Source organism: Thalassophryne amazonica, chromosome 7, assembly GCF_902500255.1.
Source record: "Thalassophryne amazonica chromosome 7, fThaAma1.1, whole genome shotgun sequence".
NCBI classification, from domain to species: Eukaryota; Metazoa; Chordata; class Actinopteri; order Batrachoidiformes; family Batrachoididae; genus Thalassophryne; species Thalassophryne amazonica.
This window is the reverse complement of record NC_047109.1, coordinates 122,095,473-122,122,841: the sequence shown is the minus strand read 5'-3', so window position 1 is coordinate 122,122,841 and position 27,369 is coordinate 122,095,473. Positions and strand designations below refer to the sequence as shown.

The window sequence follows — 27,369 nt, the reverse complement described above, 5'->3', positions numbered from 1 at the left end:
GCATTGCTCAGTTGGCTATGAGGGAGACAGCAAGCCTGCCCAACTTCGCTCACTTAGAGGATGAACGAAAGGTTGTCGAAGAGGACAGTTATGTGGATGATCTCTTAACCTCCCAAAAGTTGGCAAAGATCTTCTTGAAGACGAGTTAGGTGAACTGAAACACCTAACCCACTGACTAGGAGAGCTCTTTTAAGCCAAGTTGCTGCACTGTACGACCCAACTGGCCTACTTGTACCGGTCAAGCAGAAGGGAGCAATTCTTGTTCGAAAAGCATTCCAAGAAGGAGGGGGTGGCAAGCTGACCCAAGAAACCTGGGACCAACCTCTTTCAGAAAGCCTCAGAGAAGAAGCCATACAGCTTTTTGAAGAATATGTGCAGCTTGGACAAGTGAAATTCTACAGGAGGCTCACACCATCCAACTGGAAAGGACAACCTTGGGGCATCACATTTTCTGATGGAAGTGACAAAACCTATGGAGCTGTGATGTACTTAAGATGGCAGACTAGTCAAGGCATTGAAGTCCGGTTTGTGGAGGCGAAAGCCAAGCTGACACCCCTGGATCAAAAGGGAGATGCTGTTAAAGCAGAAATCTGTGGCACAGTCTTTGCAGCCAGGATCAGGAAGTATGTGGAGAAGCATGCTCAAATGAAAATAGAGAGATGGTTCCATCTACTGGACAGTCAAACAGTCCATTCAACGAGACAATTATGGATACCAAACCTTCTTCGCTAACAGAGTGGGCGAAATCCAGAAGGCTGGACCAGTGCAGGACTGGTGGTGGATCCGTGGAAATCCAAACATAGCTGACATTATAACAAGAGGAGGCACTCCTGATGATTTGAAGGAGAATTCCACTTGGCAAAATGGACCAGAGTTCCTGAAGTGGCCAGTGGAGGAGTGGCCTATTCAATCATCTGGAGAAGTTGCAGCCCAAGCCAGGGAGAGTGTAAACAAGCTTCAAAGGAAGGCATTCTCAGCTGCACTGACCAGAGCTAAAGTGAGTCAGCAGAAAGAAGACCCACTGGGCACTCAGAAAGGTCCTTGTCACGAGTCAAAATCAACTCTGCCAGGAAGGAAGCTGACTGGCTGGGTTAAACATCTAGTGGACATAAGGTTCAGTAGCCTGACCAAACTTGAGAGAGTTATTGCCTGGATTCGTCGAGCTGCCGAGCAGTGGCTGAAGAGGAATTCAAACCCAAAACAGCCGAAGTGGGAGGCAATCACATCCAAGCACGCTGGGTTGACTAGCAAAGACCTTGACGATGCACGTGATGACCTCTTCGTTGCAGCTCAAGATGGTGTGACTTTTCCAGACAACTCTCAGCAGACTGGCAGTATACAAAGATGTGAACTCTGGACTTCTAGTTTGTGGAGGCAGAATCAAGATTTTCAATGAAGAGAAGACTGCTGTACCAGTTTTGTCCTTTGAAGCATGGTTATCTACTTTTCTGGCACAAGAATCCCATGAAGCTAACCATGAGGGGGTAGCAGGAACCATTCTCCAGATGAGGAAGACAGCTTGGGTAATAAAAGGCCGGAGAATTGCCAAGAAAATAGTTGACAACTGTGTGAGCTGCAGGAAGAACAGAGCAAAGCAGTGTCAACAAATAATGGCAGACCTACCTCCAGAGCGTACAGGCCCAGCTGCACCTTTTGAATTCACCACCATGGACCTATTCGGCCCATATGAAGTGAAAGATGAAGTCAAGAAAAGAACTAAACTCAAGGTATGGGGAATCGTCTTCTGTTGCATGGCCTCCCGTGCCATACATACTGACGTGGTGAGTGACCAGTCATCCGAAGGCTTCCTGCTGGCCTATCAAAGGTTCACTTCACTGAGAGGGCACCCCAGGAAACTCTGGTCAGACCCTGGCACTAACTTTGTCGGAGCCAAACCTGCTCTGGAAAAGCTGTACAAATTCCTTGACCAACTGGACAAGTCTCAAGTTGAAGATCTAGCAGCCAAACATGGAACAGAATGATCTTGGAAGATCCACCCTGCAGACTTTCCCCATAGAAATGGTGCAGCAGAGGCAGCTGTCAGAATAGTGAAGCGAGCCTTGAGCAACCTTGGTGGAGATGGCGTCTTCACCTGGGGTGAATTCCAAACCTCTCTCTTCATGGCAGCCAACCTTACTAATGAAAGACCGATTGATGCGAGAACTCAAAGCAGAGAAGACTGTGTAGAGTACATCATCCCGAATTCTCTGCTTCTAGGGCGTGCAAACCCAAAGGGAGACCCTGGAGACTTCCAGTTCGAGGGCTATCCATACAAAAGACTTAAAAGTATTCAAACAGAGGTCAGAAAATTCTGGAAGAAGTGGAGCCAATTGGCTGGACCAAATCTGTTTGTACGGAACAAATGGCACACCAAAGAGCGAAATGCTGCTGTTGGAGATGTGGTCTGGTTGGCTGACCAAAATGCCCTGAGAGGACAGTACAGGCTGGCCAGAGTAGTCAGCGTCAACACTGACAACAAGGCATCGTAAGAGACGTGCTTGTGAGGATCTTTCCCAGCTATCCTGTTCCCATCAGAAAGGCAGCAGGCAAGGAGCCAGCCACAAGGTCTAAGAGGCTCAAAAACAAAATCCCGGCCACAATCCTTCATAGAGATGTCAGACGTCTTGTCATTCTAATTCCCATTGAAGAACAGAAGAGTGAAGGACTGGTGTGACCTCATTGGGTTTGGAAAAACCATGAGCTCAAGTAGGAGGTGTTGAGTTAAAAGTAAAGAATTGGAGGTCTAGTGACAATCCTGTGCGATCACCACCACTGGAAACTACACTCCCTAGAATGCACCAGCAAAATGGCCGCTAACTGCTGATGAGAGCACCTGATAAAAAAAAGTGGTGGCTCTCAGTCTTCACTCACCAAACAAACTGAAAGGAAGAGCAAGCTCTACTCAGGAGTTTACTCCAAAGACACCAATGGTCGGTAAATATTTCTTTATTTTTTGGTTGCAATGGTTAATTTGAAATGCTTATGTTTGTACTTGCAATGCTTCTTTTGTTTCTTTGGTAGAGTTCAAGGTGAACCACTGCATTGCAATATTCGTTTCAGTTTGGACATTTAAATTCCTATCGTGTTTAACAAGTTAAACAGTTAAGCATAAGTTAAAAAGTCTGAATTGTGGAGAGTTCAAATGATAAGTTTGTTAGTTGAAAACTTAAAAGGCAAAATGTGTAAAAGGCTTGGGAGGAATAGGCTATAGGTATTTGACCTGTCTTTGTTGCATTTGGTGTCTTTAATTTGTTTGTAGTAAATATAATTCACTAATTCTTTGATTCAGTTAATTAATTAATTAATCATTAATTCATTTAAAATGCTTATTGAATTTGATGGATGAAATGCATTTCATTTAAGATGGTTAATTTATTTGAAATGAGGCAATTAGTTTAATTCATGCATATTAATTTAATTAAAAAGCTTATGTTCATTATTGAGACATTAATGTATTTGTTTAATTGTTTGGGAACATTGTTTGGAAATATTTTGTAGGATGATTAATTTGATTTTCGTTAACCTTTGTTGTTTTCTGTGCTTTGAAGGTATCTACCTGATGTTTGCCAACTGATCAACATGAAGCCAACAAATCTTTAAGTTGGAAATAAAAACTGATCAAAATTTGGAAACGAGTTGTCCCTGTGTGTCCTTTTGGAGTGGAACAAGAGTAGAACTTAAATACTACTCGCGTTTTTATTCATGGTCATCACGGCAGATCCACTACAGATCCGTATGTTGATTTGGGACATGTCTTCTGCTGGACACCCTTCCTGAATCCTGACATAACTCCAAATGTACATGGAGAACAGAGAACAGGTGGCCTTGAACTAGTGACCTTCTGTTTGGAAGGCAAGGCACTTTTTAAGAATGTGGCTTGGTCCAACATGACACGATTAAAGTGGAATTCTCCGTAACTATTAAATCTTGATTCAGCTAAGAATAAATGAAGCTGTTATCAATGAAACGGTGGGTTCAGAAAATCAATGTGCAGTGACAATAAAGTGCCACAAACAAAGTATCACAAATACAAACTGTTGATGGTCAGAAGACCTAAAAAAAATGTCTGTTCTTCTCTATTTTACATCATCACAAATATCTTGGAATGCATCAACAAGTCAACTGCAAATGATTAATAAGGATAAGACAACTTTATTTATCCAAAGGAAATGATTTAATAAAACCCATAGTAGCTCAACAAGTTTAAAAATTATCTCAAGTGAAATAAAAAAAACCCTACTTATTTAGGATCAGTTTATTAATAGTTAGCTTTGCTATATGATGCATTATCACATTATTGTTCATACTAAATTAGCAGAAAGTCATCTGTGGTCGTGTCTAACTTCAAAGAAAACATTATTAATTTTGTTCTCGATGTATTCAAAATGTATAGTTTCAAGAGTAGGACTAGAACGAGAAAGAAAATCAATACTTAACAACTACTGGATTTTCTTTTGGTGATTCTTACAAATAAAAGTAATCACTGTTCATGTTGGGGGTACCACAGTGGAAATGTACACATTAAATTGTCTCTGAATACTGAAGCCATAAAAATACAGAACTTAAGCAGTTATTTGATTATTTTTCTTAATGATTTACACCTAAATTGTAGGAATGTCATGCTATCTGGCTTATCTGACTATGAGAAAATTACTTAACAGTTGGGTCGTAGCCAGTCGTAGTCAACAATTACGACTAGTTGTACCAATCCTATCAAAAGTCAATATAATCCAGTGTTGGAGTGCAATCTGCACTATGAGGACACAACCACACTTCACTTGACTGCGGCAGACAGATGGTTACTTTGAGAGTGGGGCCCAGTTTTCTGCCTGGGTGATTGCTATCCATGACCCAAGGGTCATGCTCCCAGACCTGGCATTTATGGTTCATCAAATTGGTGTTTAATGAATCTATGATAACACAAATCATTCCAGCCCCAATGCAGACCTACCAAAGCACCTCAAGGATAACACGCCTCAATGCTGACCCCTGGGGGCTTGGGTTGACCTCACAGGCACCCAGAAGCACCGGATGGTTGGCTATGGTACCAGTGGAAGGTGCAGCAGGAAGGAAATGATCCAAGTATTTTCGGGTAACGGAGAGGAGCTGCTGCTTCAGGTAAGCCCCGCGAGACTGAGACACACTGGAAGCCACGGACAATCCCTGCAAAAAAAGCACAGGGGCACACAAAACACAAAAAATACTGACACCAAAGTGACAAAAGGCTTGAATTGGTGGCTTTGTTGTGTTTTACAACCCCAGCAGCATTCTAGGTTATGAATGATGACAACAGATTTAATGCAAGTCAACAGAATGTGATTAAAAATAGAATGATAGGAGTGGGCTGCGGCGTCAGGTGTGTAGTGTGCTTCATTAACCTGCAGATACAGTGGCAGGCTGTCCCTCAGTGCTTTGTCCTGTTGTGTGAGGTTGCGAGGAAGCAGCAGCACATCAACAATGCGCAACAGCAGCTGCTGGGCTTTAGATGTGGCCAGCATGGGGCTCCAATGCTTCACGATGCAGCCTGAATTACAGAGCAGAAATACTCATAATCTGCTCCTCAACACACTGTAAAAATACTCGTACATTATATGACTACATTAGTAAAGACAGAGACGCAATCAACAGCATGGACCTTAAATTAGTAACATCCTTCATCTGTAACATCATTTGTCACAATTTTGTGATGTTGCCGTGTGTGTGTGTGTGTGTGTGGGGGGGGGGGGGGGGGGGGCATCTAAACCCCCTTATTACATAGTAGAACTCACTTGTGTGTCAGACCATTGCCTCTTTACAGTAGTGTTCAGAACAATAGTAGTGCTATGTGACTAAAAAGATTAATCCAGGTTTTGAGTATACAACCCCTGGCAAAAATTATGGAATCACCGGCCTCGGAGGATGTTCATTCAGTTGTTTAATTTTGTAGAAAAAAAGCAGATCACAGACATGACACAAAACTAAAGTCATTTCAAATGGCAACTTTCTGGCTTTAAGAAACACTATAAGAAATCAAGAAAAAAGATTGTGGCAGTCAGTAACGGTTACTTTTTTAGACCAAGCACAGGAAAAAAATATGGAATCACTCCATTCTGAGGAAAAAATTATGGAATCACCCTGTAAATTTTCATCCCCAAAACTAACACCTGCATCATATCAAATCTGCTCGTTTGTCTGCATCTAAAAAGGAGTGAACACACCTTGGAGAGCTGTTGCACCAAGTGGACTGACATGAATCATGGCTTCAACACGAGATATGTCAATTGAAACAAAGGAGAGGATTATCAAACTCTTAAAAGAGAGTAAATCATCACGCAATGTTGCAAAAGATGTTGGTTGTTCACAGTCAGCTGTGTCTAAACTCTGGACCAAATACAAACAACATGGGAAGGTTGTTAAAGGCAAACATACTGGTAGACCAAGGAAGACATCAAAGCGTCAAGACAGAAAACTTAAAGCAATATGTCTCAAAAATCGAAAAATGCACAACAAAACAAATGAGGAACGAATGGGAGGAAACTGGAGTCAACGTCTGTGACCGAACTGTAAGAAACCGCCTAAAGGAAATGGGATTTACATACAGAAAAGTTAAATGAAAGCCATCATTGGTGATCAATGGTTGAGCCTTTGCCATTCTGGTTATTCTTCTATCCATTTTGATGGTTGTTTTCCATTTTCTTCCAAGCGTCTCTGTTTTTTTGTCCATTTTAAAGCATTGGAAATCATAGTAGATGAACAGCCTATAATTTTTTTGCACCTGCGTATACGTTTTCCCCTCTCCAATCAACTTTTTAATCAAACTACGCTGTTCTTCTGAACAATGTCTTGAACGTCCCATTTTCCTCAGGCTTTCAAAGAGAAAAGCATGTTCAACAGGTGTTGGCTTCATCCTTAAATAGGGGACACCTGATTCACACCTATTTGTTCCACAAAACTGACAAACTCACTGACTGAATGCCACACTACTATTATTGTGAACACCCCCTTTTCTACTTCTTTTTTTTTTACTAATAGCCCAATGTCACAGCCTTAAGAGTGTGCATATCATGAATGCTTGGGCTTGTTGGATTTGTGAGAATCTACTGAATCTACTGGTACCTTGTTTCCCATGTAACAATAAGAAATATACTCAAAACCTGGATTAATCTTTTTAGTCACATAGCACTACTATTATTCTGAACACTACTGTATGTATGACACACTGTATTCAGGTTTGGTCCACACTGTCTCTCCACAGCATGGGTTTGTGTCTGTGTTGGTTTTCATTGGTTACTCCTCAAGCAGCACAAAAACATGCAGGTGAAGTGAATTCTCAAGAGTCATCAAAGTCTTCAGAGTCATCTGATGACTTATGGTCATCTATCTGCTTTTGTTTGTGACCTAACCACAGTGTACCACCCTGCTTGCCATAATATGTTAACTGAAAGAATCCAGGCCTCCATGAAACATGGCTTGGATGGTTGAATGTGAACATACCAACCACCCAATAGGCCAGCTGTATTCCTTCTTGGCTCTTGCTGACCAGAGATGGATGAATGTATTTCAGGATGTCTCCAATGTAGTCCAGAGCTCTGGTCACCATGGCTGAACGCTCGGACAACACCTGCAGTCTGCTGTACACAACGCCCACAGCCTAACACCATCACAGAGAAGATACAGATGTTTACAGCAGACATGAATTCGTTTTGCAGTGTATGAGACATTGGCAAATAGGTCTGTGACAAACTGGAAAATTTAAGAGTAGAAGTGTCCATAAAAATCATAGCAGTATATGTTTTGCAACCTTAATACCCATTACTAAATTGGATGACGTTGAAACTGAGGATGGCCCGGTGGCTTTTCCAGCAATATCAAAGATTTCGTGTCTGCTATCTACAACGCGCGTGTAATGTCTCAAACCTAAACCTACTTCTAGGCATCTTATATATGCTACTCTGGAACCTAAACCCAAACAGCTCAACTGTCAACCCCACTGAGGTCCTTAGTCTGGATCTCATTAATATAAGTTCACTGTCCTCAAATCATTGTTGATCAATCATCTAATTATTGATCATGACTTAGATATGACTGGGTTATGTGAAACCAGGCTTAAACCTACAGCTGTTCTCCCCTTAAATGAGGCCTGCCCACCAGCATATACATTTAGTCACGTCCCTCGTGATGTGAAGCAAGGCGGGGGGTGTTGCTCTTATTTATAAATCTAGGTTTAGCTTATGAGCTGTTGGGGGTCACAAATATAACTCGTTTGAGCATCTGATTCTCCGCTCTGCTCAGGATATTATGCATTGCCAAGGTCAGAAGAAAAAAATCAGCTGTATTACTTTGTTACTGTATATAGGCCTCAAGGCCCATATTCTGAATTCTTAGATGAATTTGGTGCATTCATCTCTAACTTGTCAAATCAAATCAATTTTATGTATATAGGGCCAAATCACAACAAACAGTTGCCCCAAGGCGCTTTATATTGTAAGGCAAAAGCCATACAATAATTACAGAAAAACCCCATCGGTCAAAACGACCCCCTGTGAGCAAGCACTTGGCGACAGTGGGAAGGAAAAACTCCCTTTAAATAGGAAGAAACCTCCAGCAGAACCAGGCTCAGGGAGGGGCAGTCTTCTGCTGGGACTGGTTGGGGCTGAGGGGAGAGCATCAGGAAAAATACATGCTGTGGAAGAGAGCAGAGATCAATCACCAATGATTAAATGCAGAGTGGTGCATACAGAGCAAAAAGAGGTGAATAAAAAGAAACACTCAGTGCATCATGGGAACCCCCCAGCAGTCTACGTCTATTGCGCCATAACTAAGGGATGGTTCAGGGTCACCTGATCCAGCCCTAACTATAAGCTTTAGCAAAAAGGAAAGTTTTAAGCTTAATGTTAAAAGTAGAGAGGGTGTCTGTCTCCCTGATCCAAATTGGGAGCTGGTTCCACAGGAGAGGAGCCTGAAAGCTGAAGGCTCTGCCTCCCATTCTACTCTTACAAACCCTAGTAACTACAAGTAAGCCTGCAGTCTGAGAGCAAAGCGCTCTATTGGGGTGATATGGTACTATGAGGTCCCTAAGATAAGATGGGACCTGATTATTCAAAACCTTATAAGTAAGAAGAAGAATAATTTTTAATTCTATTCTGGAATTAACAGGGAGCCAATGAAGAGAAGCCAATATGGGAGAAATATGCTCTCTCCTTCTTGTCCCCGCCAGTACTCTAGCTGCAGCATTTTGAATTAACTGAAGGCTTTTCAGGGAACTTTTAGGACAACCTGATAATAATGAATTACAATAGTCCAGCCTAGAGGAAATAAATGCATGAATTAGTTTTTCAGCATCACTCTGAGACAAGACCTTTCTAATTTTAGAGAAATTGCGCAGATGCAAAAAAGCAGTCCTACATATTTGCTTAATATGCGCATTGAAGGACATATCCTGATCAAAAATGACTCCAAGATTTCTCACAGTATTACTGGAGGTCAGGGTAATGCCATACAGAGTAAGGATCTGGTTAGACACCATGTTTCTAAGATTTATGGGGCCAAGTACAATAACTTCAGTTTTATCTGAATTTAAAAGCAGGAAATTAGAGGTCATCCATGTCTTTATGTCTGAAAGACATTCCTGCAGTTTAACTAATTGGTGTGTGTCCTCTGGCTTCATGGATAGATAAAGCTGGGTATCATCTGTGTAACAATGAAAATTTAAGCAATGCTTTCTAATACTGCCTAAGGGAAGCATGTATAAAGTGAATAAAATCAGTCCTAGCACAGAACCTTGTGGAACTCCTTAATTAACCTTAGTCTGTGAAGAAGATTCTCCATTTACATGAACAAAGCGCAGCGCAGTGCCTTTAATACCTATGGCATGCTCTAATCTCTGTAATAAAATTTTATGGTCAACAGTATCAAAAGCAGCACCGAGGTCTAACAGAACAAGCACAGAGATGAGTCCACTGTCCGAGGCCATAAGAAGATCATTTGTAACCTTCACTAATGCTGTTTCTGTACTATGATGAATTCTAAAACCTGACTGAAACTCTTCAAATAGACCATTCCTCTGCAGATGATCAGTTAGCTGTTTTACAACTACCCTTTCAAGAATTTTTGAGAGAAAAGGAAGGTTGGAGATTGGCCTATAATTAGCTAAGATAGCTGGGTCAAGTGATGGCTTTTAAGTAATGGTTTAATTACTGCCACCTTAAAACCCTGTGGTACATAGCCAACTAATAAAGATAGATTGATCATATTTAAGATCGAAGCATTAAATAATGGTAGGGCTTCCTTGAGCAGCCTGGTAGGAATGGGGTCTAATAGACATGTTGATGGTTTGGAGGAAGTAACTAATGAAAATAACTCAGAACAATCAGAGAGAAAGAGTCTAACCAAATACCAGCATTACTGAAAGCAGCCAAAGATAATGATATGCCTTTGGGATGGTTATGAGTAATTTTTTCTCTAATAGTTAAAATTTGGTTTGCAAAGAAAGTCATGAAGTCATTACTAGTTAAAGTTAAAGGAATACTCGGCTCAATAGAGCTCTGACTCTGTCAGCCTGGCTACAGTGCTGAAAAGAAACCTGGGGTTGTCCTTATTTTCTTCAATTAGTGATGAGTAGTAAGATGTCCTAGCTTTACGAAGGGCTTTTTTATAGAGCAACAGACTCTAATTCCAGACTAAATGAAGATCTTCTAAATTAGTGAGACGCCATTTCCTCTCCAACTTATGGGTTATCTGCTTTAAGCTGCGAGTTTGTGGGTTATACCACGGAGTCAGGCACTCCTGATTTAAGGCTCTCTTCTTCAGAGGAGCTACAGCACCCAAAGTTGTGCTCAATGAGGATGTAAACTATTGACGAGAAGAAATCATATCCTTAAACCTAGTTACAGTGCTTTCCGAAAGACTTCTACTGTAATGAAACTTATTCCCCACTGCTGGGTAGTCATTTAAAGTAAATGTAAATGTTATTAAGAAATGATCAGACAAAAAGGGGTTTCAGGGAATACTGTTCTGTCTTCAATTTCTATGCCATATGTCAGAACAAGATCTAAAGTGTGGTTAAAGTGGTGGGTGGGCTCATTTACATTTTGAGCGAAGCCAACTGAGTCTAATAATAGATTAAATGCAGTGTTGAGGCTGTCATTCTCAGCATCTATGTGGATGTTAAAATCACCCACTATAATTATCTTATCTGAGCTAAGCACTACGTCAGACAAAAGGTCTGAAAATTCACAGAGAAACTCACAGTAACGACCAGGTGGACGATAGATAACAACAAATAAAACTGGTTTTTGGGACTTCCAATTTGGATGGACAAGACTAAGAGACAAGCTTTCAAATGAATTAAAGCTCTATCTGGGTCTTTGATTAATTAATAAGCTGGAGTGCAAGATTGCTGCTAATCCTCCTCCTCGACCTGTGCTTCAACCATTCTGACAGTTAGTGTGACTCAGGGGTGTTGACTCATTTAAACTAACATAATCATCCTGCTGTAACCAGGTTTCTGTAAGGCAGAATAAATCAATATGTTGATCAATTATTATATCATTTACTAACAGGGACTTAGAAGAGAGAGACCTAATATTTAATAAACCACATTTAACTGTTTTACTCTGTGGTGCAGTTGAAGGTGCTATATTATTTTTTCTTTTTGTATTTTTATGCTTAAATAGATTTTTACTGGTTGCTGGTGGTCTGGGAGCAGGCACCGTCTCTAAGGGGATGGGGTATTGGGGGGATGGCAGGGGGAGAGAAGCTGCAGAGAGGTGTGTAAGACTACAACTCTGCTTCCTGGTCCCAACCCTGGATAGTCACAATTTGGAGGGTTTAATAAAATTGGTCAGATTTCTAGAGATGAGAGCTGCTCCATCCAAAGTGGGATGGATGCCGTCTCTTCTAACAAGACCAGGTTTTCCCCAGAAGCTTTGCCAATTATCTATGAAATCCACCTCATTTTTGGACAACACTCAGACAGCCAGCAATTCAAGGAGAACATGCGGCTAAACATCGATCCCATCGTCACGTCTTCCGAAGAGGAAGCAGAGACTGGGGACTCAGAGGCAGACTCATCCATTACCCAGGCCGAAGTCACCAAGGTGGTTAGAAAGCTCCTGGGTGGCAAGGCTCCTGGGGTGGATGAAGTCCGTCCTGAGTACCTTAAGTCTCTGGATGTTGTGGGACTGTCTTGGTTGACATGCCTCTGCAACATCGCGTGGCGATCGGGGACAGTGCTTCTGGATTGGCAGACCAGGGTGGTGGTCCCTCTGTTTAAGAAGGGGGACCGGAGGGTGTGTTCCAACTATAGGGGGATCACACTCCTCAGCCTCCCCAGTAAGGTCTATTCCAGAGTACTGGAGAGGAGAATTCGACCGATGGTTGAACCTCGGATTCAGGAGGAGCAGTGTGGTTTTCGTCCTGGTCACGGCACACTGGACCAAGTCTACACGCTCCATCGGGTGCTCGAGGGTTCATGGGAGTTCGCCCAACCAGTCCACGTGTTTTGTGGATCTGGAGAAGGCGTTTGACTGTGTCCCTCGGGGCACCCCGTGGGGAGTGCTACTGGAGTACGGGGTCCGGGGTCCTTTGCTAAGGGCTATCCGGTCCCTGGACGACCGCAGCAGGAGCTTGGTCACATTGCCCGTAGTAAGTCAAACCTGTTTCCAGTGCACGTTGGCCTCCCCCAGGGCTGGCCTTTGTCACCGGTTCTGTTCATTATTTTTATGGACAGAATTTCTAGGCGCAGCCAGGGTGTAGAGGGGGTCTGGTTTGGGAACCACAGAATCTCGTCTCTGCTGTTTACGGACGATGTGGTTCTGTGGGCTTCGTCAAATCAGGACCTTCAGTGTGCACTGGGGCGGTTTGCAGCCGAGTGTGAAGCGTCCGGGATGAAAATCCATCCATCCTTCCATTTTCTTCCTCTTTATCCGGAGTTGGGTCACGGGGGCAGCAGCTCAAGCAAAGCCGCCCAGACCTCCCGATCCACACACACCTCCCCCAGCTCCTCCGGGGGAACCCCAAGGCGATGAAAATCAGCACCTCCAAATCCGAGGCCATGGTTCTCGACCGGAAAAAGGTGCTTTGCCCTCTTCAGGTCGGTGGTCAGTCACCCAGTCGGCCTGCTTTCCCGGCTGCTCGGGATCTGCTGGAGGGGAACTAATGGCGGCTAAGCTACCTTGGTCCGCACCAACTACAGGGGCCTGGCTAGCTGTAGGATTTTCCAAGGTGCGGAGCCGAGTCTACAATTCGCCCAGCCTGGCCTCCAAAGCTACGAATAAGCTACACTTATTACAAGTACCATTACTGCTAAAGGAGGCTGAGGAATAACTAAACATTTCACACCCAGAGCAGAAAAGTGGGGGAGAGACAGGAGAAGCCGCCATGCTAAACCGGCTAAGAGCTAATAGCTACGCTAAGCTAGCGGATTCCTAAAAACACACAAAGTAAATAATGTGTGAATAATTTAGAGGTGATTCAGCAGAGGGACTGCTTTAGTTAAGGCATGTGAAGATTACACTGTGAAACAAATCGTTATCTAGTTATCTAGATCAATCTAACTACGCAGATTAAACAGCTAACAGATAAAGCAAAACACCGCTGTGCTCCGGAACAGGAAGTGATACAATACCGCAGTGAGAGCCAACCACCAGTAGAGGAATGGGACCCTGGGTCAACTACTGCAGATAAGATTCTGATCATTGGTGACTTTAATGTTCATACAAATAAGCCTTCTGATCCCCTCTGCAAATCATTTATGGAAATTGTGGATGCATTAGGATTTCAGCAATGCATTCGGGACTCGACGCACATTAGTGGAAATACCCTGGATTTGGTTCTCGCACATGGTACTACTGTCACAAATATTCACATCTTGCCTCTTGCATCAGTGGTCTCTGATCACTCACTTATGAGGTTTACAGTTTCTCTGCCGTGTTTAGTGGAACAACAAAATATTTTATCACTCGGTGACGCATCAACATATCGCCTACGACTGAACTCAAAGCCAGACTACCTGATATCTTAGCTTCACAATTGGAAAATGCCCAATCACGAGACAATCTTGTGGATAGTTTAAACTCAGTGCTCAAAACTATACTCGACAGGATTGCTCCACCTTGATTAAAATCACGCCCCCCCCAAAAAACAGTCACCTTGATTTATTGATTACTTGCTTGAACTCAAGCATAAGGCTAGAGATCTAGAACGGAAATGGCATAGTTCAAAATTAGAAGTATTTCACCTTGCGTGGCGTGATGCTATCTTAGACTATAAGCATGCATTACTGGCTACAAAGTGGACTTACTATTCTGATTTGATCAACAAAAACAAGCATAACTCAAAGTTCTTGTTTGACACGGTGGCAACACTTATGCATGGACAACCACCTGTAAGTCCCTTTTCCTTTTACAGCAAAAAGATTTCATGGATTACTTTGAGAAGAAAACAGACCACATTAGGTTAAACATATCCCAGCATGCCTTAACCCAGCCACTACACCATGCTACTGAGGTCGCTGTCATCAATAAGATTTTACCGAGATTCACAAAATTTGATAGTACAACCCCAATTACAATGAAGTTGGGACATTGTGTAAAATGTAAATAAAAACAGAATACAATGATTTTCAAATCCTCTTTAACCTATAGTCAATTGAATACGAGGTCTGTTAGAAAAGTATTCAACCTTATTATTTTTTTTCAAAAACCATATGGATTTGAATCACGTGTGATTGCGTCAGACAAGCTTGAACCCTCGTGCAAATGCGGGAGTTTTTTCATGCCTGTCGGTTGCTTCACTCACCTGTGAGCAAGCTTTGAGTGAGGTGTGGTCTAACCCTCTCATCTATTTTTTATTGCGAATAAATGTCTGAACAATTTGCATCTTTGCTGCATCAATTTTTTTCCAGAAACTGTGAGAGACCTCCAGGTGGACACCGTTCGAAAAATTAATATGGCTTTCAAGGACGATTTTATGGGGATTAAACAGATTACGGGGTGTTACTGCCCCTTTAAGGACGGCCCACAACTGCTGAGAGCGCAGCGCGCTCCCAACGCCGATGGACAGGCTGACACCCCGCACAAACAACCAGATCATTTCCAACGTGAAGGCTTTGTTGATCCGGGACCTCGTCTGACTTTCACAAAAAGGCAGAAGATGTGGACATCAGCACTTTTTCCGGCACATTCCACCATTACCGGATTTTTTTTTCCATGGAAAAAGAAGCCGAGAGACGCGCCACGGAGCCGTTCATTACGCAGGACAAAACCACCTCGATGTTGGTCTCACAGGACGGCTTAAAGGTGGATTTCAGACGGATTCCGGTTGCTTTCCAGTCGTGTGAATATCCGATTATGATTGTGCATGAGCTGAACATGCCAGAACATGTCCTGTGAGGCTTCATCACGGCATTTCTTTTTGCCATGCAGCTCCGCCTTTTCTAACAGACCTCGTACACCACAAAGACAAGATATTTAATGTTCAAACTGATAAACTTTATTGTTTTGTGCAAATATTTGCTCATTTTGAAATGGATGCCTGCAACACATTTCTAAAAAGCTGGGACAGTGGTATGTTTCCCACTGTGTTACATCACCTTTCCTTCTAACAACACTCAATAAGCATTTGGGAACTGAGGACACTAATTGTTGAAGCTTTGTAGGTGGAATTCTTTCCCATTCTTGCTTGATGTACGACTTCAGTTGTTCAACAGTCCGGGGTCTCCGTTGTCGTATTTTGTGTTTCATAATGCGCCACACATTTTCAATGGGCAACAGGTCTGGACTGCAGGCAGGCCAGTCTAGTACCCGCACTCTTTTACTACGAAGCCACGCTGTTAGAACATGTGCAGAATGTGGCTTGGCATTGTCTTGCTGAAATAAGCAGGGACGTCCCTGAAAAAGACGTTGCTTGGATGGCAGCATGTGTTGCTCTAAAACCTGGATGTACCTTTCAGCATTGATGGTGCCATCACAGATGTGTACTTTGTCCATGCCATGGACACTAACACACCCCCATACCATCACAGGTGCTGGTTATTGAACTTTCTGCTGGTAACAATCTGGATGGTCTTTTTCCTCTTTTGTCCAGAGGACACGACGTCCATGATTTCAAAAACAATTTGAAATGTGGACTCAGACTTTTCCACTTTGCGTCTGTCCATTTCAAATGAGCTTGGGCCCAGAGAAGGCGGGGGCATTTCTGGATGTTGTTGATGTTTGGCTTTCACTTTGCATGGTAGAGTTTTAACATGCAATTGTAGATGTAGCGATGAACTGTGTTAACTGACAATGGTTTTCTGAAGTGGTACTGAGCCCACGCGGTAAGATCCTTTACACAATAATGTCGGTTTTTAAAGCAGTGCTGCCTAAGGGATCGAAGGTCATGAGCATTCAATGTTGGTTTTCAGCCTTTCCGCTTACGTGTAGAAAGTTCGCCAGATTCTCTGAATCTTCTGATTATATTATGGACTGTAGATGATGGAATCCCTAAATTCCTTGCAATTGAAAGTTGAGAAACATTGTTATTAAACTATTAATCATACTATTACTCATCTCTGTGCTTGTTCTGTTAGACCTCAGTGCTGCTTTTGATACTGTTGACCATAACATTTTATTACAGAGATTAGAGCATGCCATAGGTATTAAAGGCACTGCGCTGCGGTGGTTTGAATCATATTTGTCTAATAGATCACAATTTGTTCATGTAAATGGGGAATCTTCTTCACAGACTAAAGTTAATTATGGAGTTCCACAAGGTTCTGTGCTAGGACCAATTTTATTCACTTTATACATGCTTCCCTTAGGCAGTATTATTAGACGGTATTGCTTAAATTTTCATTGTTACGCAGATGATACTCAGCTTTATCTATCCATGAAGCCAGAGGACACACACCAATTAGCTAAACTGCAGGATTGTCTTACAGACATAAAGACATGGATGACCTCTAATTTCCTGCTTTTAAACTCAGATAAAACTGAAGTTATTGTACTTGGCCCCACAAATCTTAGAAACATGGTGGTCTAACCAGATCCTTACTCTGGATGGCATTACCCTGACCTCTAGTAATACTGTGAGAAATCTTGGAGTCATTTTTGATCAGGCTATGTCATTCAAAGCGCATATTAAACAAATATGTAGGACTGCTTTTTTGCATTTACGCAATATCTCTAAAATCAGAAAGGTCTTGTCTCAGAGTGATGCTGAAAAACTAAATCATGCATTTATTTCCTCTAGGCTGGACTATTGTAATTCATTATTATCAGGTTGTCCTAAAAGTTCCCTAAAAAGCCTTCAGTTAATTCAAAATGCTGCAGCTAGAGTACTGACGGGGACTAGAAGGAGAGAGCATATCTCACCCATATTGGCCTCTCTTCATTGGCTTCCTGTTAATTCTAGAATAGAATTTAAAATTCTTCTTCTTACTTATAAGGTTTTGAATAATCAGGTCCCATCTTATCTTAGGGACCTCGTAGTACCATATCACCCCAATAGAGCGCTTCGCTCTCAGACTGCAGGCTTACTTGTAGTTCCTAGGGTTTGTAAGAGTAAAATGGGAGGCAGAGCCTTCAGCTTTCAGGCTCCTCTCCTGTGGAACCAGCTCCCAATTCAGATCAGGGAGACAGACACCCTCTCTACTTTTAAGATTAGGCTTAAATCTTTCCTTTTTGCTAAAGCTTATAGTTAGGGCTGGATCAGGTGACCCTGAACCATCCCTTAGTTATGCTGCTATAGACGTAGAATGCTGGGGGGTTCCCATGATGCACTGTTTCTTTCTCTTTTTGCTCTGTATGCACCACTCTGCATTTAATCATTAGTGATCGATCTCTGCTCCCCTCCACAGCATGTCTTTTTCCTGGTTCTCTCCCTCAGCCCCAACCAGTCCCAGCAGAAGACTGCCCCTCCCTGAGCCTGCTTCTGCTGGAGGTTTCTTCCTGTTAAAAGGGAGTTTTTCCTTCCCACTGTAGCCAAGTGCTTGCTCACAGGGGGTCGTTTTGACCGTTGGGGTTTTACATAATTATTGTATGGCCTTGCCTTACAATATAAAGCGCCTTGGGGCAACTGTTTGTTGTGATTTGGTGCTATAAAAAAAAAATTGATTGATTGATTGTTGAGTTGTTGACAAATTGGTGATCCTCACCCCATCTTTGCTTGTGAACGGCTGAGCCTTTTGGAGATCAAATCAATTTTATTTATATAGCGCCAAATCACAACAATCAGTTGCCCCAAGGCACTTTATATTGTCAGGCAGAAGCCATATAATAATTACAGAAAAACCCAAACGGTCAAAACGACCCCCTATGAGCAAGCACTTGGCGACAGTGGGAAGGAAAAACTCCCTTTTAACAGGAAGAAACCTCCAGCAGAACCAGGCTCAGGGAGGGGCAGTCTTTTGCTGGGACTGGTTGGGGCTGAGGGAGAGAATCAGGAAAAAGACATGCTGTGGAAGAGAGGAGAGATCAATCACTAATGATTAAATGCAGAGTGGTGCATACAGAGCAAAAGAGAAACAACACTCAGTGCATCATGGGTCACTTGATCCAGCCCTAACTATAAGCTTTTTCAAAAAGGAAAGTTTTAAGCTTAACCTTAAAAGTAGAGAGGGTGTCTGTCTCCTTGATCCGAATTGGGAGCTGGTTCCACAGGAGAGGAGCCTGAAAGCTGAAGGCTCTGCCTCCCATTCTACTCTTAAAAACCCTAGGAACTACAAGTAAGCCTGCAGTCTCAGAGCGAAGCGCTCTATTGGGGTGATATGGTACTAAGAGGTCCCTAAGATAAGATGGGACCTGATTATTCAAAACCTTATAAGTAAGAAGAAGAATTTTAAATTCTATTCTGGAATTAACAGGGAGCCAATGAAGAGAGGCCAATATGGGTGAGATATGCTCTCTCCTTCTAGTCCCTGTCAGCACTCTAGCTGCAGCATTTTGAATTACCTGAAGGCTTTTCAGGGAACTTTTAGGACAACCTGATAATAATGAATTACAATAGTCCAGCCTAGAAGAAATAAATGCATGAATTATTTTCTAAGATTTGTGGGGCCAAGTACAATAACTTCAGTTTTATCTGAATTTAAAAGCAGGAAATTAGAGGTCATCCATGTCTTTATGTCTGTAAGACATTCCTGCAGTTTAACTAATTGGTGTGTGTCCTCTGGCTTCATGGATAGATAAAGCTGGGTATCATCTGCGTAACAATGAAAATGTAAGCAATGCTGTCTAATAATACTGCCTAAGGGAAGCATGTATAAAGTGAATAAAATCGGTCCTAGCACAGAACCTTGTGGAACTCCATAATTAACCTTAGTCCGTGAAGAAGACTGCCCATTTACATGAACAAATTGTAATCTATTAGATAAATATGATTCAAACCACTTCAGCGCAGTGCCTTTAATACCTATGGCATGCTCTAATCTCTGTAATAAAATTTTATGGTTAACAGTATCAAAAGCTGCACTGAGGTCTAACAGGACAAGCACAGAGATGAGTCCACTGTCTGAGGCCATAAGAAGATCATTTGTAACCGTCACTAATGCTGTTTCTGTACTATGATGAATTCTAAAACCTGACAAACTCTTCAAATAGACCATTTCTCTGCAGATGATCAGTTAGCTGTTTTACAACTACCCTTTCAAGAATTTTTGAGAGAAAAGGAAGGTTGGAAATTGGCCTATAATTAGCTAAGATAGCTGGGTCAAGTGATGGCTTTTTAAGTAATGGTTTAATTACTGCCACCTTAAAACCCTGTGGTACATAGCCAACTAATAAAGATAGATTGATCATATTTAAGATCGAAGCATTAATTAATGGTAGGGCTTCCTTGAGCAGCCTGGTAGGAATGGGGTCTAATAGACATGTTGGTGGCTTGGATGAAGTAACTAATGAAAATAACTCAGACAGAACAATCTGAGAGAAAGAGTCTAACCAAATACCAGCATTACTGAAAGCAGCCGAACATAAAGATACGAGGGCTGTCAATAAAGTAACGGTCCTTTTTATTTTTTTCAAAAACTATATGGATTTCATTCATATGTTTTTACGTCAGACATGCTTGAACCCTCGTGCGCATGCGTGAGTTTTTCCACGCCTGTCGGTGACGTCATTCGCCTGTGAGCACTCCTTGTGGGAGGAGTCGTCCAGCCCCTCGTTGGAATTCCTTTGTCTGAGAAGTTGCTGAGAGACTGGCGCGTTGTTTGATCAAAATTTTTTCTAAACCTGTGAGACACATCGAAGTGGACACGGTTCGAAAAATTAAGCTCGTTTTCAGTGAAAATTTTAACGGCTGATGAGAGATTTTGAGGTGATACTGTCGCTTTAAGGACTTCCCACGGTGCGAGACGTCGCTCAGCGCTCTCAGCCGCCGTCGTCAGCCTGTTCAAGCTGAAGACCTCCACATTTCAGGCTCTATTGATCCAGGACGTCGTGAGAGAACAGAGAAGTTTCAGAAGAAGTCGGTTTCAGCATTTTATCCGGATATTCAGGATATTCCACTGTTAAAGGAAATTTTTTTAATGAAAGACGTGCGGACGGGTCCGCGCGTCGGGACGCAGCCGCTGCGACGCTCCGCCACAGGAAAAACACCTCTGTTGAAAGCCTTAAGGACAAGTTGGAACATGTCCTGCCTGTTAAACAATTTCTCATATACTCACTCCACTGAAAGCCATCAAAAGCCGCCTGGATTTTACAAATTGTTATCAACACGGAGGTGTTTTTGCTGTGCCGCCGCACCGCGTCGGCTGCGTCCCGACGCGCGGATCCGTCCGCACGTCTTTCATTAAAAAAATTTCCTTTAACAGTGGAATATCCGGATAAAATGCTGAAACCGACTTCTTCTGAAACTTCTCTGTTCTCTCACGACGTCCTGGATCAATAGAGCCTGAAATGTGGAGGTTTTCAGCTTGAACAGGCTGACGATGGCGGCTGAGAGCGCTGAGCGACGTCTCGCACCATGGGAAGTCCTTAAAGCGACAGAATCACCTCAAGATCTCTCATCAGCCGTTAAAATTTTCACTGAAAACCAGCTTAATTTTTCGAACCGTGTCCACTTCGATGTGTCTCACAGGTTTTGAAAAAATTTTGATCAAACAACGCGCCAGTCTCTCAGCAACTTCTCAGACAAAGGAATTCCGACGAGGGGCTGGACGACTCCTCCCACAAGGAGTGCTCACAGGCGAATGACGTCACCGACAGGCGTGGAAAAACTCACGCATGTGCACGAGGGTTCAAGCATGTCTGACGTAAAAACATATGAATGAAATCCATATAGTTTTGAAAAAAATAAAAAGGACCTATACTTTACGGACAGCCCTCGTATGTCTTTGGGATGGTTATGAATAATTTTTTCTCTCATAGTTAAAATTTTATTTGCAAAGAAAGTCATGAAGTCATTACTAGTTAAAGTTAAAGGAATACTCGGCTCAATAGAGCTCTGACTCTTTGTCAGCCTGGCTACAGTGCTGCAAAGTAACCTGGGGTTGTTCTTATTTTCTTCAATTAGTGATGAGTAGTAAGATGTCCTAGCTTTACGGAGGGCTTTTTTTTTTTATAGAGCAACAGACTCTTTTTCCAGGCTAAATGAAGATCTTCTAAATTAGTAAGATGCCATTTCCTCTCCAGCTACCAGTTATCTGCTTTAAGCTGCGAGTTTGTGGGTTATACCACAGAGTCAGGCACTTCTGATTTAAGGCTCTCTTTTTCAGAGGAGCTACAGCAACCAAAGTTGTGCTCAATGAGGATGTAAAGCTACTGACGAGCTAATCTATCTCACTCACAGAGTTTAGGTAGCTACTCTGCACTGTGTTGGTATTTGGCATTGGAGAACATAAAGAAGGAATCATATTCTTAAACCTAGTTACAGCGTTTTCAGAAAGACGCTCCTTTTATACCCAATCATGACACTCACCTGTTTCCAATTAACCTGTTCAACTGTGAAATGTTCCAAACAGGTGTCCTTTGAGCATTCATCAGCTTTTCCAGTCTTTTGTTGCCCCTGTCCCAACTTTTTTGAAACGTGTTGAAGGCATCCATTTCAAAATGAGCAAATATTTGCACAAAAACAAAAACGTCTGCCAGCTTTAACATTAAATATCTCGTCTTTGTGGTGTATTCAAATGAACATAGGTTGAAGAGGATTTGCAAATTATTGTATTCTATTTTTATTTACATTTCACACTGTCCCAACTTCATTAGAACTGGGGTTGCATCTCACTAGGCGTGCTGACGAAACTCGTTATGTTGACAAAAAGCACAACCTGTTTATTTGATTCTATACTAACAAAACTGTTTAAGGACCTGTGGCCCACTCTTGGGCCGACTGTGCTGGAAATAATTAATCTCTCATTAACCTCTGGATCTGTTCCTAAATGTTTCAAATCTGCAATGATTAAACCATTACTTAAGAAATCTAATCTTGACCCTATTGAATATCTATCGGATGATATCAAATCTATCATTTTGCTCTAAAATTCTGGAAAAGGTGGTGTCACGGCAGCTCATGGTCTGTCTTCCTGAGAATAATGTTTTCAAGCCACTGCAGTCTGCTTTTAGAAAATATCATTCCACAGAGACGGCTCTCACTAAAGTGGTGAATGATCTTCTGCTTACAATGGATTCAGACACCACTACGGTTCTGTTGCTGTTAGATCTCAGTGCTGCATTTGATACCATGGATCATCATATTCATATCTGGAGAATCATTTTGGGATTAATGGGAGTGCCCTTGCATGGTTGACTTCATACCTGACCAGTCGTTCTATGTTTTGTACAATAACACTACCTCGAACCATCGTGACATGAAATTTGGGGTTCCACAGGGGTCCATCTTAGGCCCCTGCTTTTCTGCCTTTAAAGTGGGGGAAATAAGTATCTGATTCACTGTAAATTTTGCAGGTTTTTCCACCTACAAAGAATGGAGAAGTCTGTATTGTTTTTTTAATTGCAGGTACACTTCAACTGTGAGAGACAGAATAAAAAAAAAAAAAAAACACAGAAAATCATATTGTATGATTTTTAAATAATTAATTTGCATTTTATTGCATAAATTAAGTATTTGACCCTCTTGAAAAACAGAGCTTAACAATTGGTACAGAAACATTTGTCTGCCATTACAGAGGTCAGACGTTTCCTGTAGTTCTTGACCAAGTTTTCACACACTGCGACAGGGATTTTGGTCCACTCCTCCATACAGCTCTTCTCCAGATCTTTCAGGTTTGGAGTTTCAGCTCCCTCCAAAGATTTTCTATTGAGATCAGGTCTGCAGACTGGCTTGGCCACTCCAGGACCTTGAAATGCTTCTGACGGAGTCCCTCCTTAGTTGCCCTGGCTGTGTGTTTGGGGTCACTGTCATGCTGCAAGACTCAGCCATGACCCATCTTAAGATCAGGTTTCTTAATTAATGGTTTAATCACTGCAGATTTGAAACATTTAGGAACAGATCCAGAAGTTAATGAGAGATTAATAATTTCCAGCACAGTCGGCCCAAGAGTGGGCCACAGGTCCTTAAACAGTTTTGCTGGTATAGGATCAAATAAACAGGTTGTGCTTTTTGTTGACATTACGAGTTTTGTCAGCATGCCTAGTGAGATACTATCAAAATCTGTAAATCTAGGTAATACCTCAGTAATGGCACCCACCTCAATAGCAGGGTGTAGTCGCTGGGTTAAGGCATGCCAGGATATGTTTAACCTGATGTCTTCTGTTTTCTTCTCAAAGTAATCCAGGAAATCTTGTGCTGTAAAAGGAGAGCAAACTACAGGTGGTTGTCCACGAATAAGTGTTGCCACCGTGTCGAATAAGAACTTTGAGTTATGCTTGTTTTTGTTGATCAAATCAGAGTAACAGGTCCACTTTGTAGCCAATAATGCATGCTTATAGTCTAAGATAGCATCATGCCACGCAAGGTGGCCTTATGCTTGAGGTCACACAGGCAATCACTGAACCAAGGTGACTGTGTTTTGGGGGAGCGCGGTTTTAACAAGGGTGGCGCAATCATGCTGAGTGTAGTTTTGAGCACTGAGCACTATCATCAAGACTGTCTACTGATTGGATATTTGCCAAATGTGAAGCTAAGATAACAGGCAGTCTAGCGTCGAGTTCAGTCGAAGACTGCTAAAGTTGATGAATGTTTAATGAACACCTGTTTGGAACATTCCACAGTTGAACAGGTTAATTGGAAACAGGTGAGTGTCATGATTTGGTATAAAAGGAGCATCCCCAAAAGGCTCAGCCGTTAACAAGCAAACATGGGGTGAGGATCACCACTTTGTGAACAACTTAATGAAAAAAATAGTCCAACAGTTTAAGAACGATGTTTCTGGATGTTCAATTGCAAGGAATTTAGGGATTCCATCATCTACAGTTCATAATATCATCAGAAGATTCAGAGAATCTGGAGAACTTTCTACACGTAAGCGGCAAGGCCAAAAACCAACATTGAATGCCCGTGACCTTCGATCTCTCAGGTAGCACTACATTAAAAACTGACATCATTGTGTAAAGGCTCTTACCGCGTGGGCTCAGGAACACTTCAGAAAACCATTGTCAGTTAACACAGTTCATCGCTACATCTACAAGTGCAAGTTAAAACTCTAAGATGCAAAGTGAAAGTCAAACATCAATAACATCCAGAAACACCACCACCTTCTCTGGGCCCGAGCTCATTTGAAATGGACAGACACAAAGTGAAAAAGTGTGCTGTGGTCTGATGAGTCAACATTCCAAATTGTTTTTGGAAATCATGGACGTCGTGTCGTCCGGACAAAAGAGGAAAAAGACCATCCAGATTCTTACCAGCGCAAAGTTCAAAAGCCAGCATCTGTGATGGTATGGGGGTGTGTTAGTGTCCATGACATGGACAACTTACATATCTGTGGTGGCACCATCAATGCTGAAAGGTACATCCAGGTTTTGAAGCAACACATGCTGCCATCCAAGCAACGTCTTTTTCAGGGACGTCCCTGCTTATTTCAGCAAGACAATGCCAAGCCACATTCTGTACATGTTACAACAGCGTGACTTCGTAGTAAAAGAGTGTGGGTACTAGACTGGCCTGCCTGCAGTCCAGACCTGTCACCCAATGAAAATGTGTGGCACGTTATGAAGCGCAAAATATGACAACGGAGACCCCGGACTGTTGAACAACTGAAGTCTTACATCAAGCAAGAATGGGAAAGAATTCCACCTACAAAGCTTCAACAATTAGTGTCCTCAATTCCCAAACGCTTATTGAGTGTTGCAGGGCTGTGAAATGAAAATTGTAATAACTTCACATTTCTCAAAACAGAGTCGCCAATAACCAGAGTCTGATCCTCGGCGAGTGTATCGTCGAGTGGGGAAAAACGGTTAGAGATGTGAACGGGTTGATGGTGTACATGGGGCTTCTGTTTAGGGCTACGCTTCCTCCTCACAGTCACCCAGTCGGCCTGCTTTCCCGACTGCCCGGGATCTGCCAGGGGGGAACTAACGGCGGCTAAGCTACCTTGGTCCGCACCGACTACAGGGGCCTGGCTAGCTGTAGAATTTTCCACGGTGCGGAGCCGAGCCTCCAATTCGCCCAGCCTGGCCTCCAAAGCTACGAATAAGCTGCACTTATTACAAGTACCGTTACTGCTAAAGGAGGCCGAGGAATAACTAAACATTTCACACCCAGAGCAGAAAAGTACGGGAGAGACAGGAGAAGCCGCCATGCTAAACCGGCTAAGAGCTAGTAGCTGCACTAAGCTAGCGGATTCCCAAAAACACACAAAGTGAATAATGTGCAAATAATCCAGAGGTGATTCAGCAGAAGGAGTGCCCCAATCAAGGCACCAAACAGGCCATGAAGCAGCACAGGGAACGCACAACAACGGTGCTAAAATAAAATAAAAATAAATAAATAAAATAAAAAAATAAAAACGAAAGCGTTAGCAAGCTAGTTAGCTTGCCAACGCTAATGAAAGTTAGCTGATAAAAGTGCTCCGTCGCGATGTTTTGACCGTTAGAGGTCTTCCTTAGGCGTTGGAGCACAGTAAAAAAGTTAAAAAAAATAAAAAGGTAAAAAAGTAAAAAAAGTCTTGAAAAAGACTGTTAGTTCAAGTCCAAAGCAGCAGGTAGCAGTCTCTGTGTAAACAGTCCCAACAGAGAGCCAAAATTCTGATGCAATCTCACTCCCAGAATTGGATCAGAATTGCAAATCATGATCAAAGACTGTAATTTCTTCTTTAACATAAGGAACCTTGGACATTTATTTTTAGACAAATAAAATAACATGGAAATTTGTACATTTTTTAAGTCTGTTAGATTATTACTTGATTGTTCAAGCTACCTCAAGGAGAAGTGCACTGTTTAAGTGATAAATAATAAAATAAGGTGATTAAAATGAAATTATTATATATTTAGCATTTGTTCATTGTTCATTCAGTTTTTTAAAGTATCGGATCGGGACTCGGTATCAGCAGACACTCAAAATCAGATGACTCGGAATCGGATAGGGGCCAAAAAAACCTGATCGGGACATCCCTAGTTTGAACAGTCAATGATGATGTTGAAATAACAGAATATGACGTGGAAGTAGGACCTGGAATGATTTTCCTTTTAATTGTAAACCAAATGATGCATTAACTCAGAACAATTAAACTACATGAAATTCATGAAGACTGAAAAGACTGTTAAACCATGTCAAAAACCACAGCTAAAGCTTGTAGAATATTTTAAAAATCAGGGTAAAATATCAACATACTTTATAGTAAAAAGCCACACATTCTTGTGTAAATTCCTGTAAATCCACTCAAAGCCACAGTGTCTTTTTTCCCCGTGAAAAAAGTCTAAATTAATAAAAACTAATTTACATTGTGTAAATTCATGTAGCCTAAATTCATTCAAAGCCACAATGTATTTTTCTTTCAATCAAAGAAAGTCTAGATTAATGAAAGAAAAAAAGGCACATAATCTTTTCTGAAATCCTGTTTGAACAGCACAATGTTTATTTTCCACAGAGAGAAAAAAATTCTTACCAGTTCGTTTTTCCCGTTTATCTTTCAGATGTGTTCATGAAGCCAGCAACAATTCCATAGATTCTTGTCCTTATCAGACTTTTTCCAACCGTCTTTCTTGCCATCTTCTCTCTGTCTGATGTCGCTCCGTGACACAGACATGCTGCAAAATTCTTCTTTTAAAAACTTGAAAGTTCTAAAAGTGTGCGATGTCCACATGCTACGTTTAGCTAAGCTTCACACAGGAGCCACACAGTGTTACCGCAGCAACCAACCAGTCCCGCTTTACAACAACTGTCGTAACAGCCAGGCTTTGAGTGGCATTTATTCTCCTCGAAACTCCGCGGATCCGAGGAAACTGATTTGCATCTGTAACACAAAGATCAGTGTCCGCGGACTTATAAAACTTGCATGATGTCGTAAAAAAA

The 27,369-nt window shown here is 42.0% G+C and overlaps 1 protein-coding gene across 1 annotated transcript in view; it reads right to left on the bottom strand.

Moving 5' to 3' along the window:
- mms22l (MMS22-like, DNA repair protein) overlaps nucleotides 1-27,369 on the bottom strand; it is a 271,386-nt gene that overhangs the window by 54,618 nt on the left and 189,399 nt on the right. The window contains 3 exon segments of the mRNA XM_034175438.1: nucleotides 4,952-5,163; nucleotides 5,379-5,524; nucleotides 7,474-7,630. Of these exon segments, the coding sequence (XP_034031329.1) occupies nucleotides 4,952-5,163; nucleotides 5,379-5,524; nucleotides 7,474-7,630 (515 nt within the window).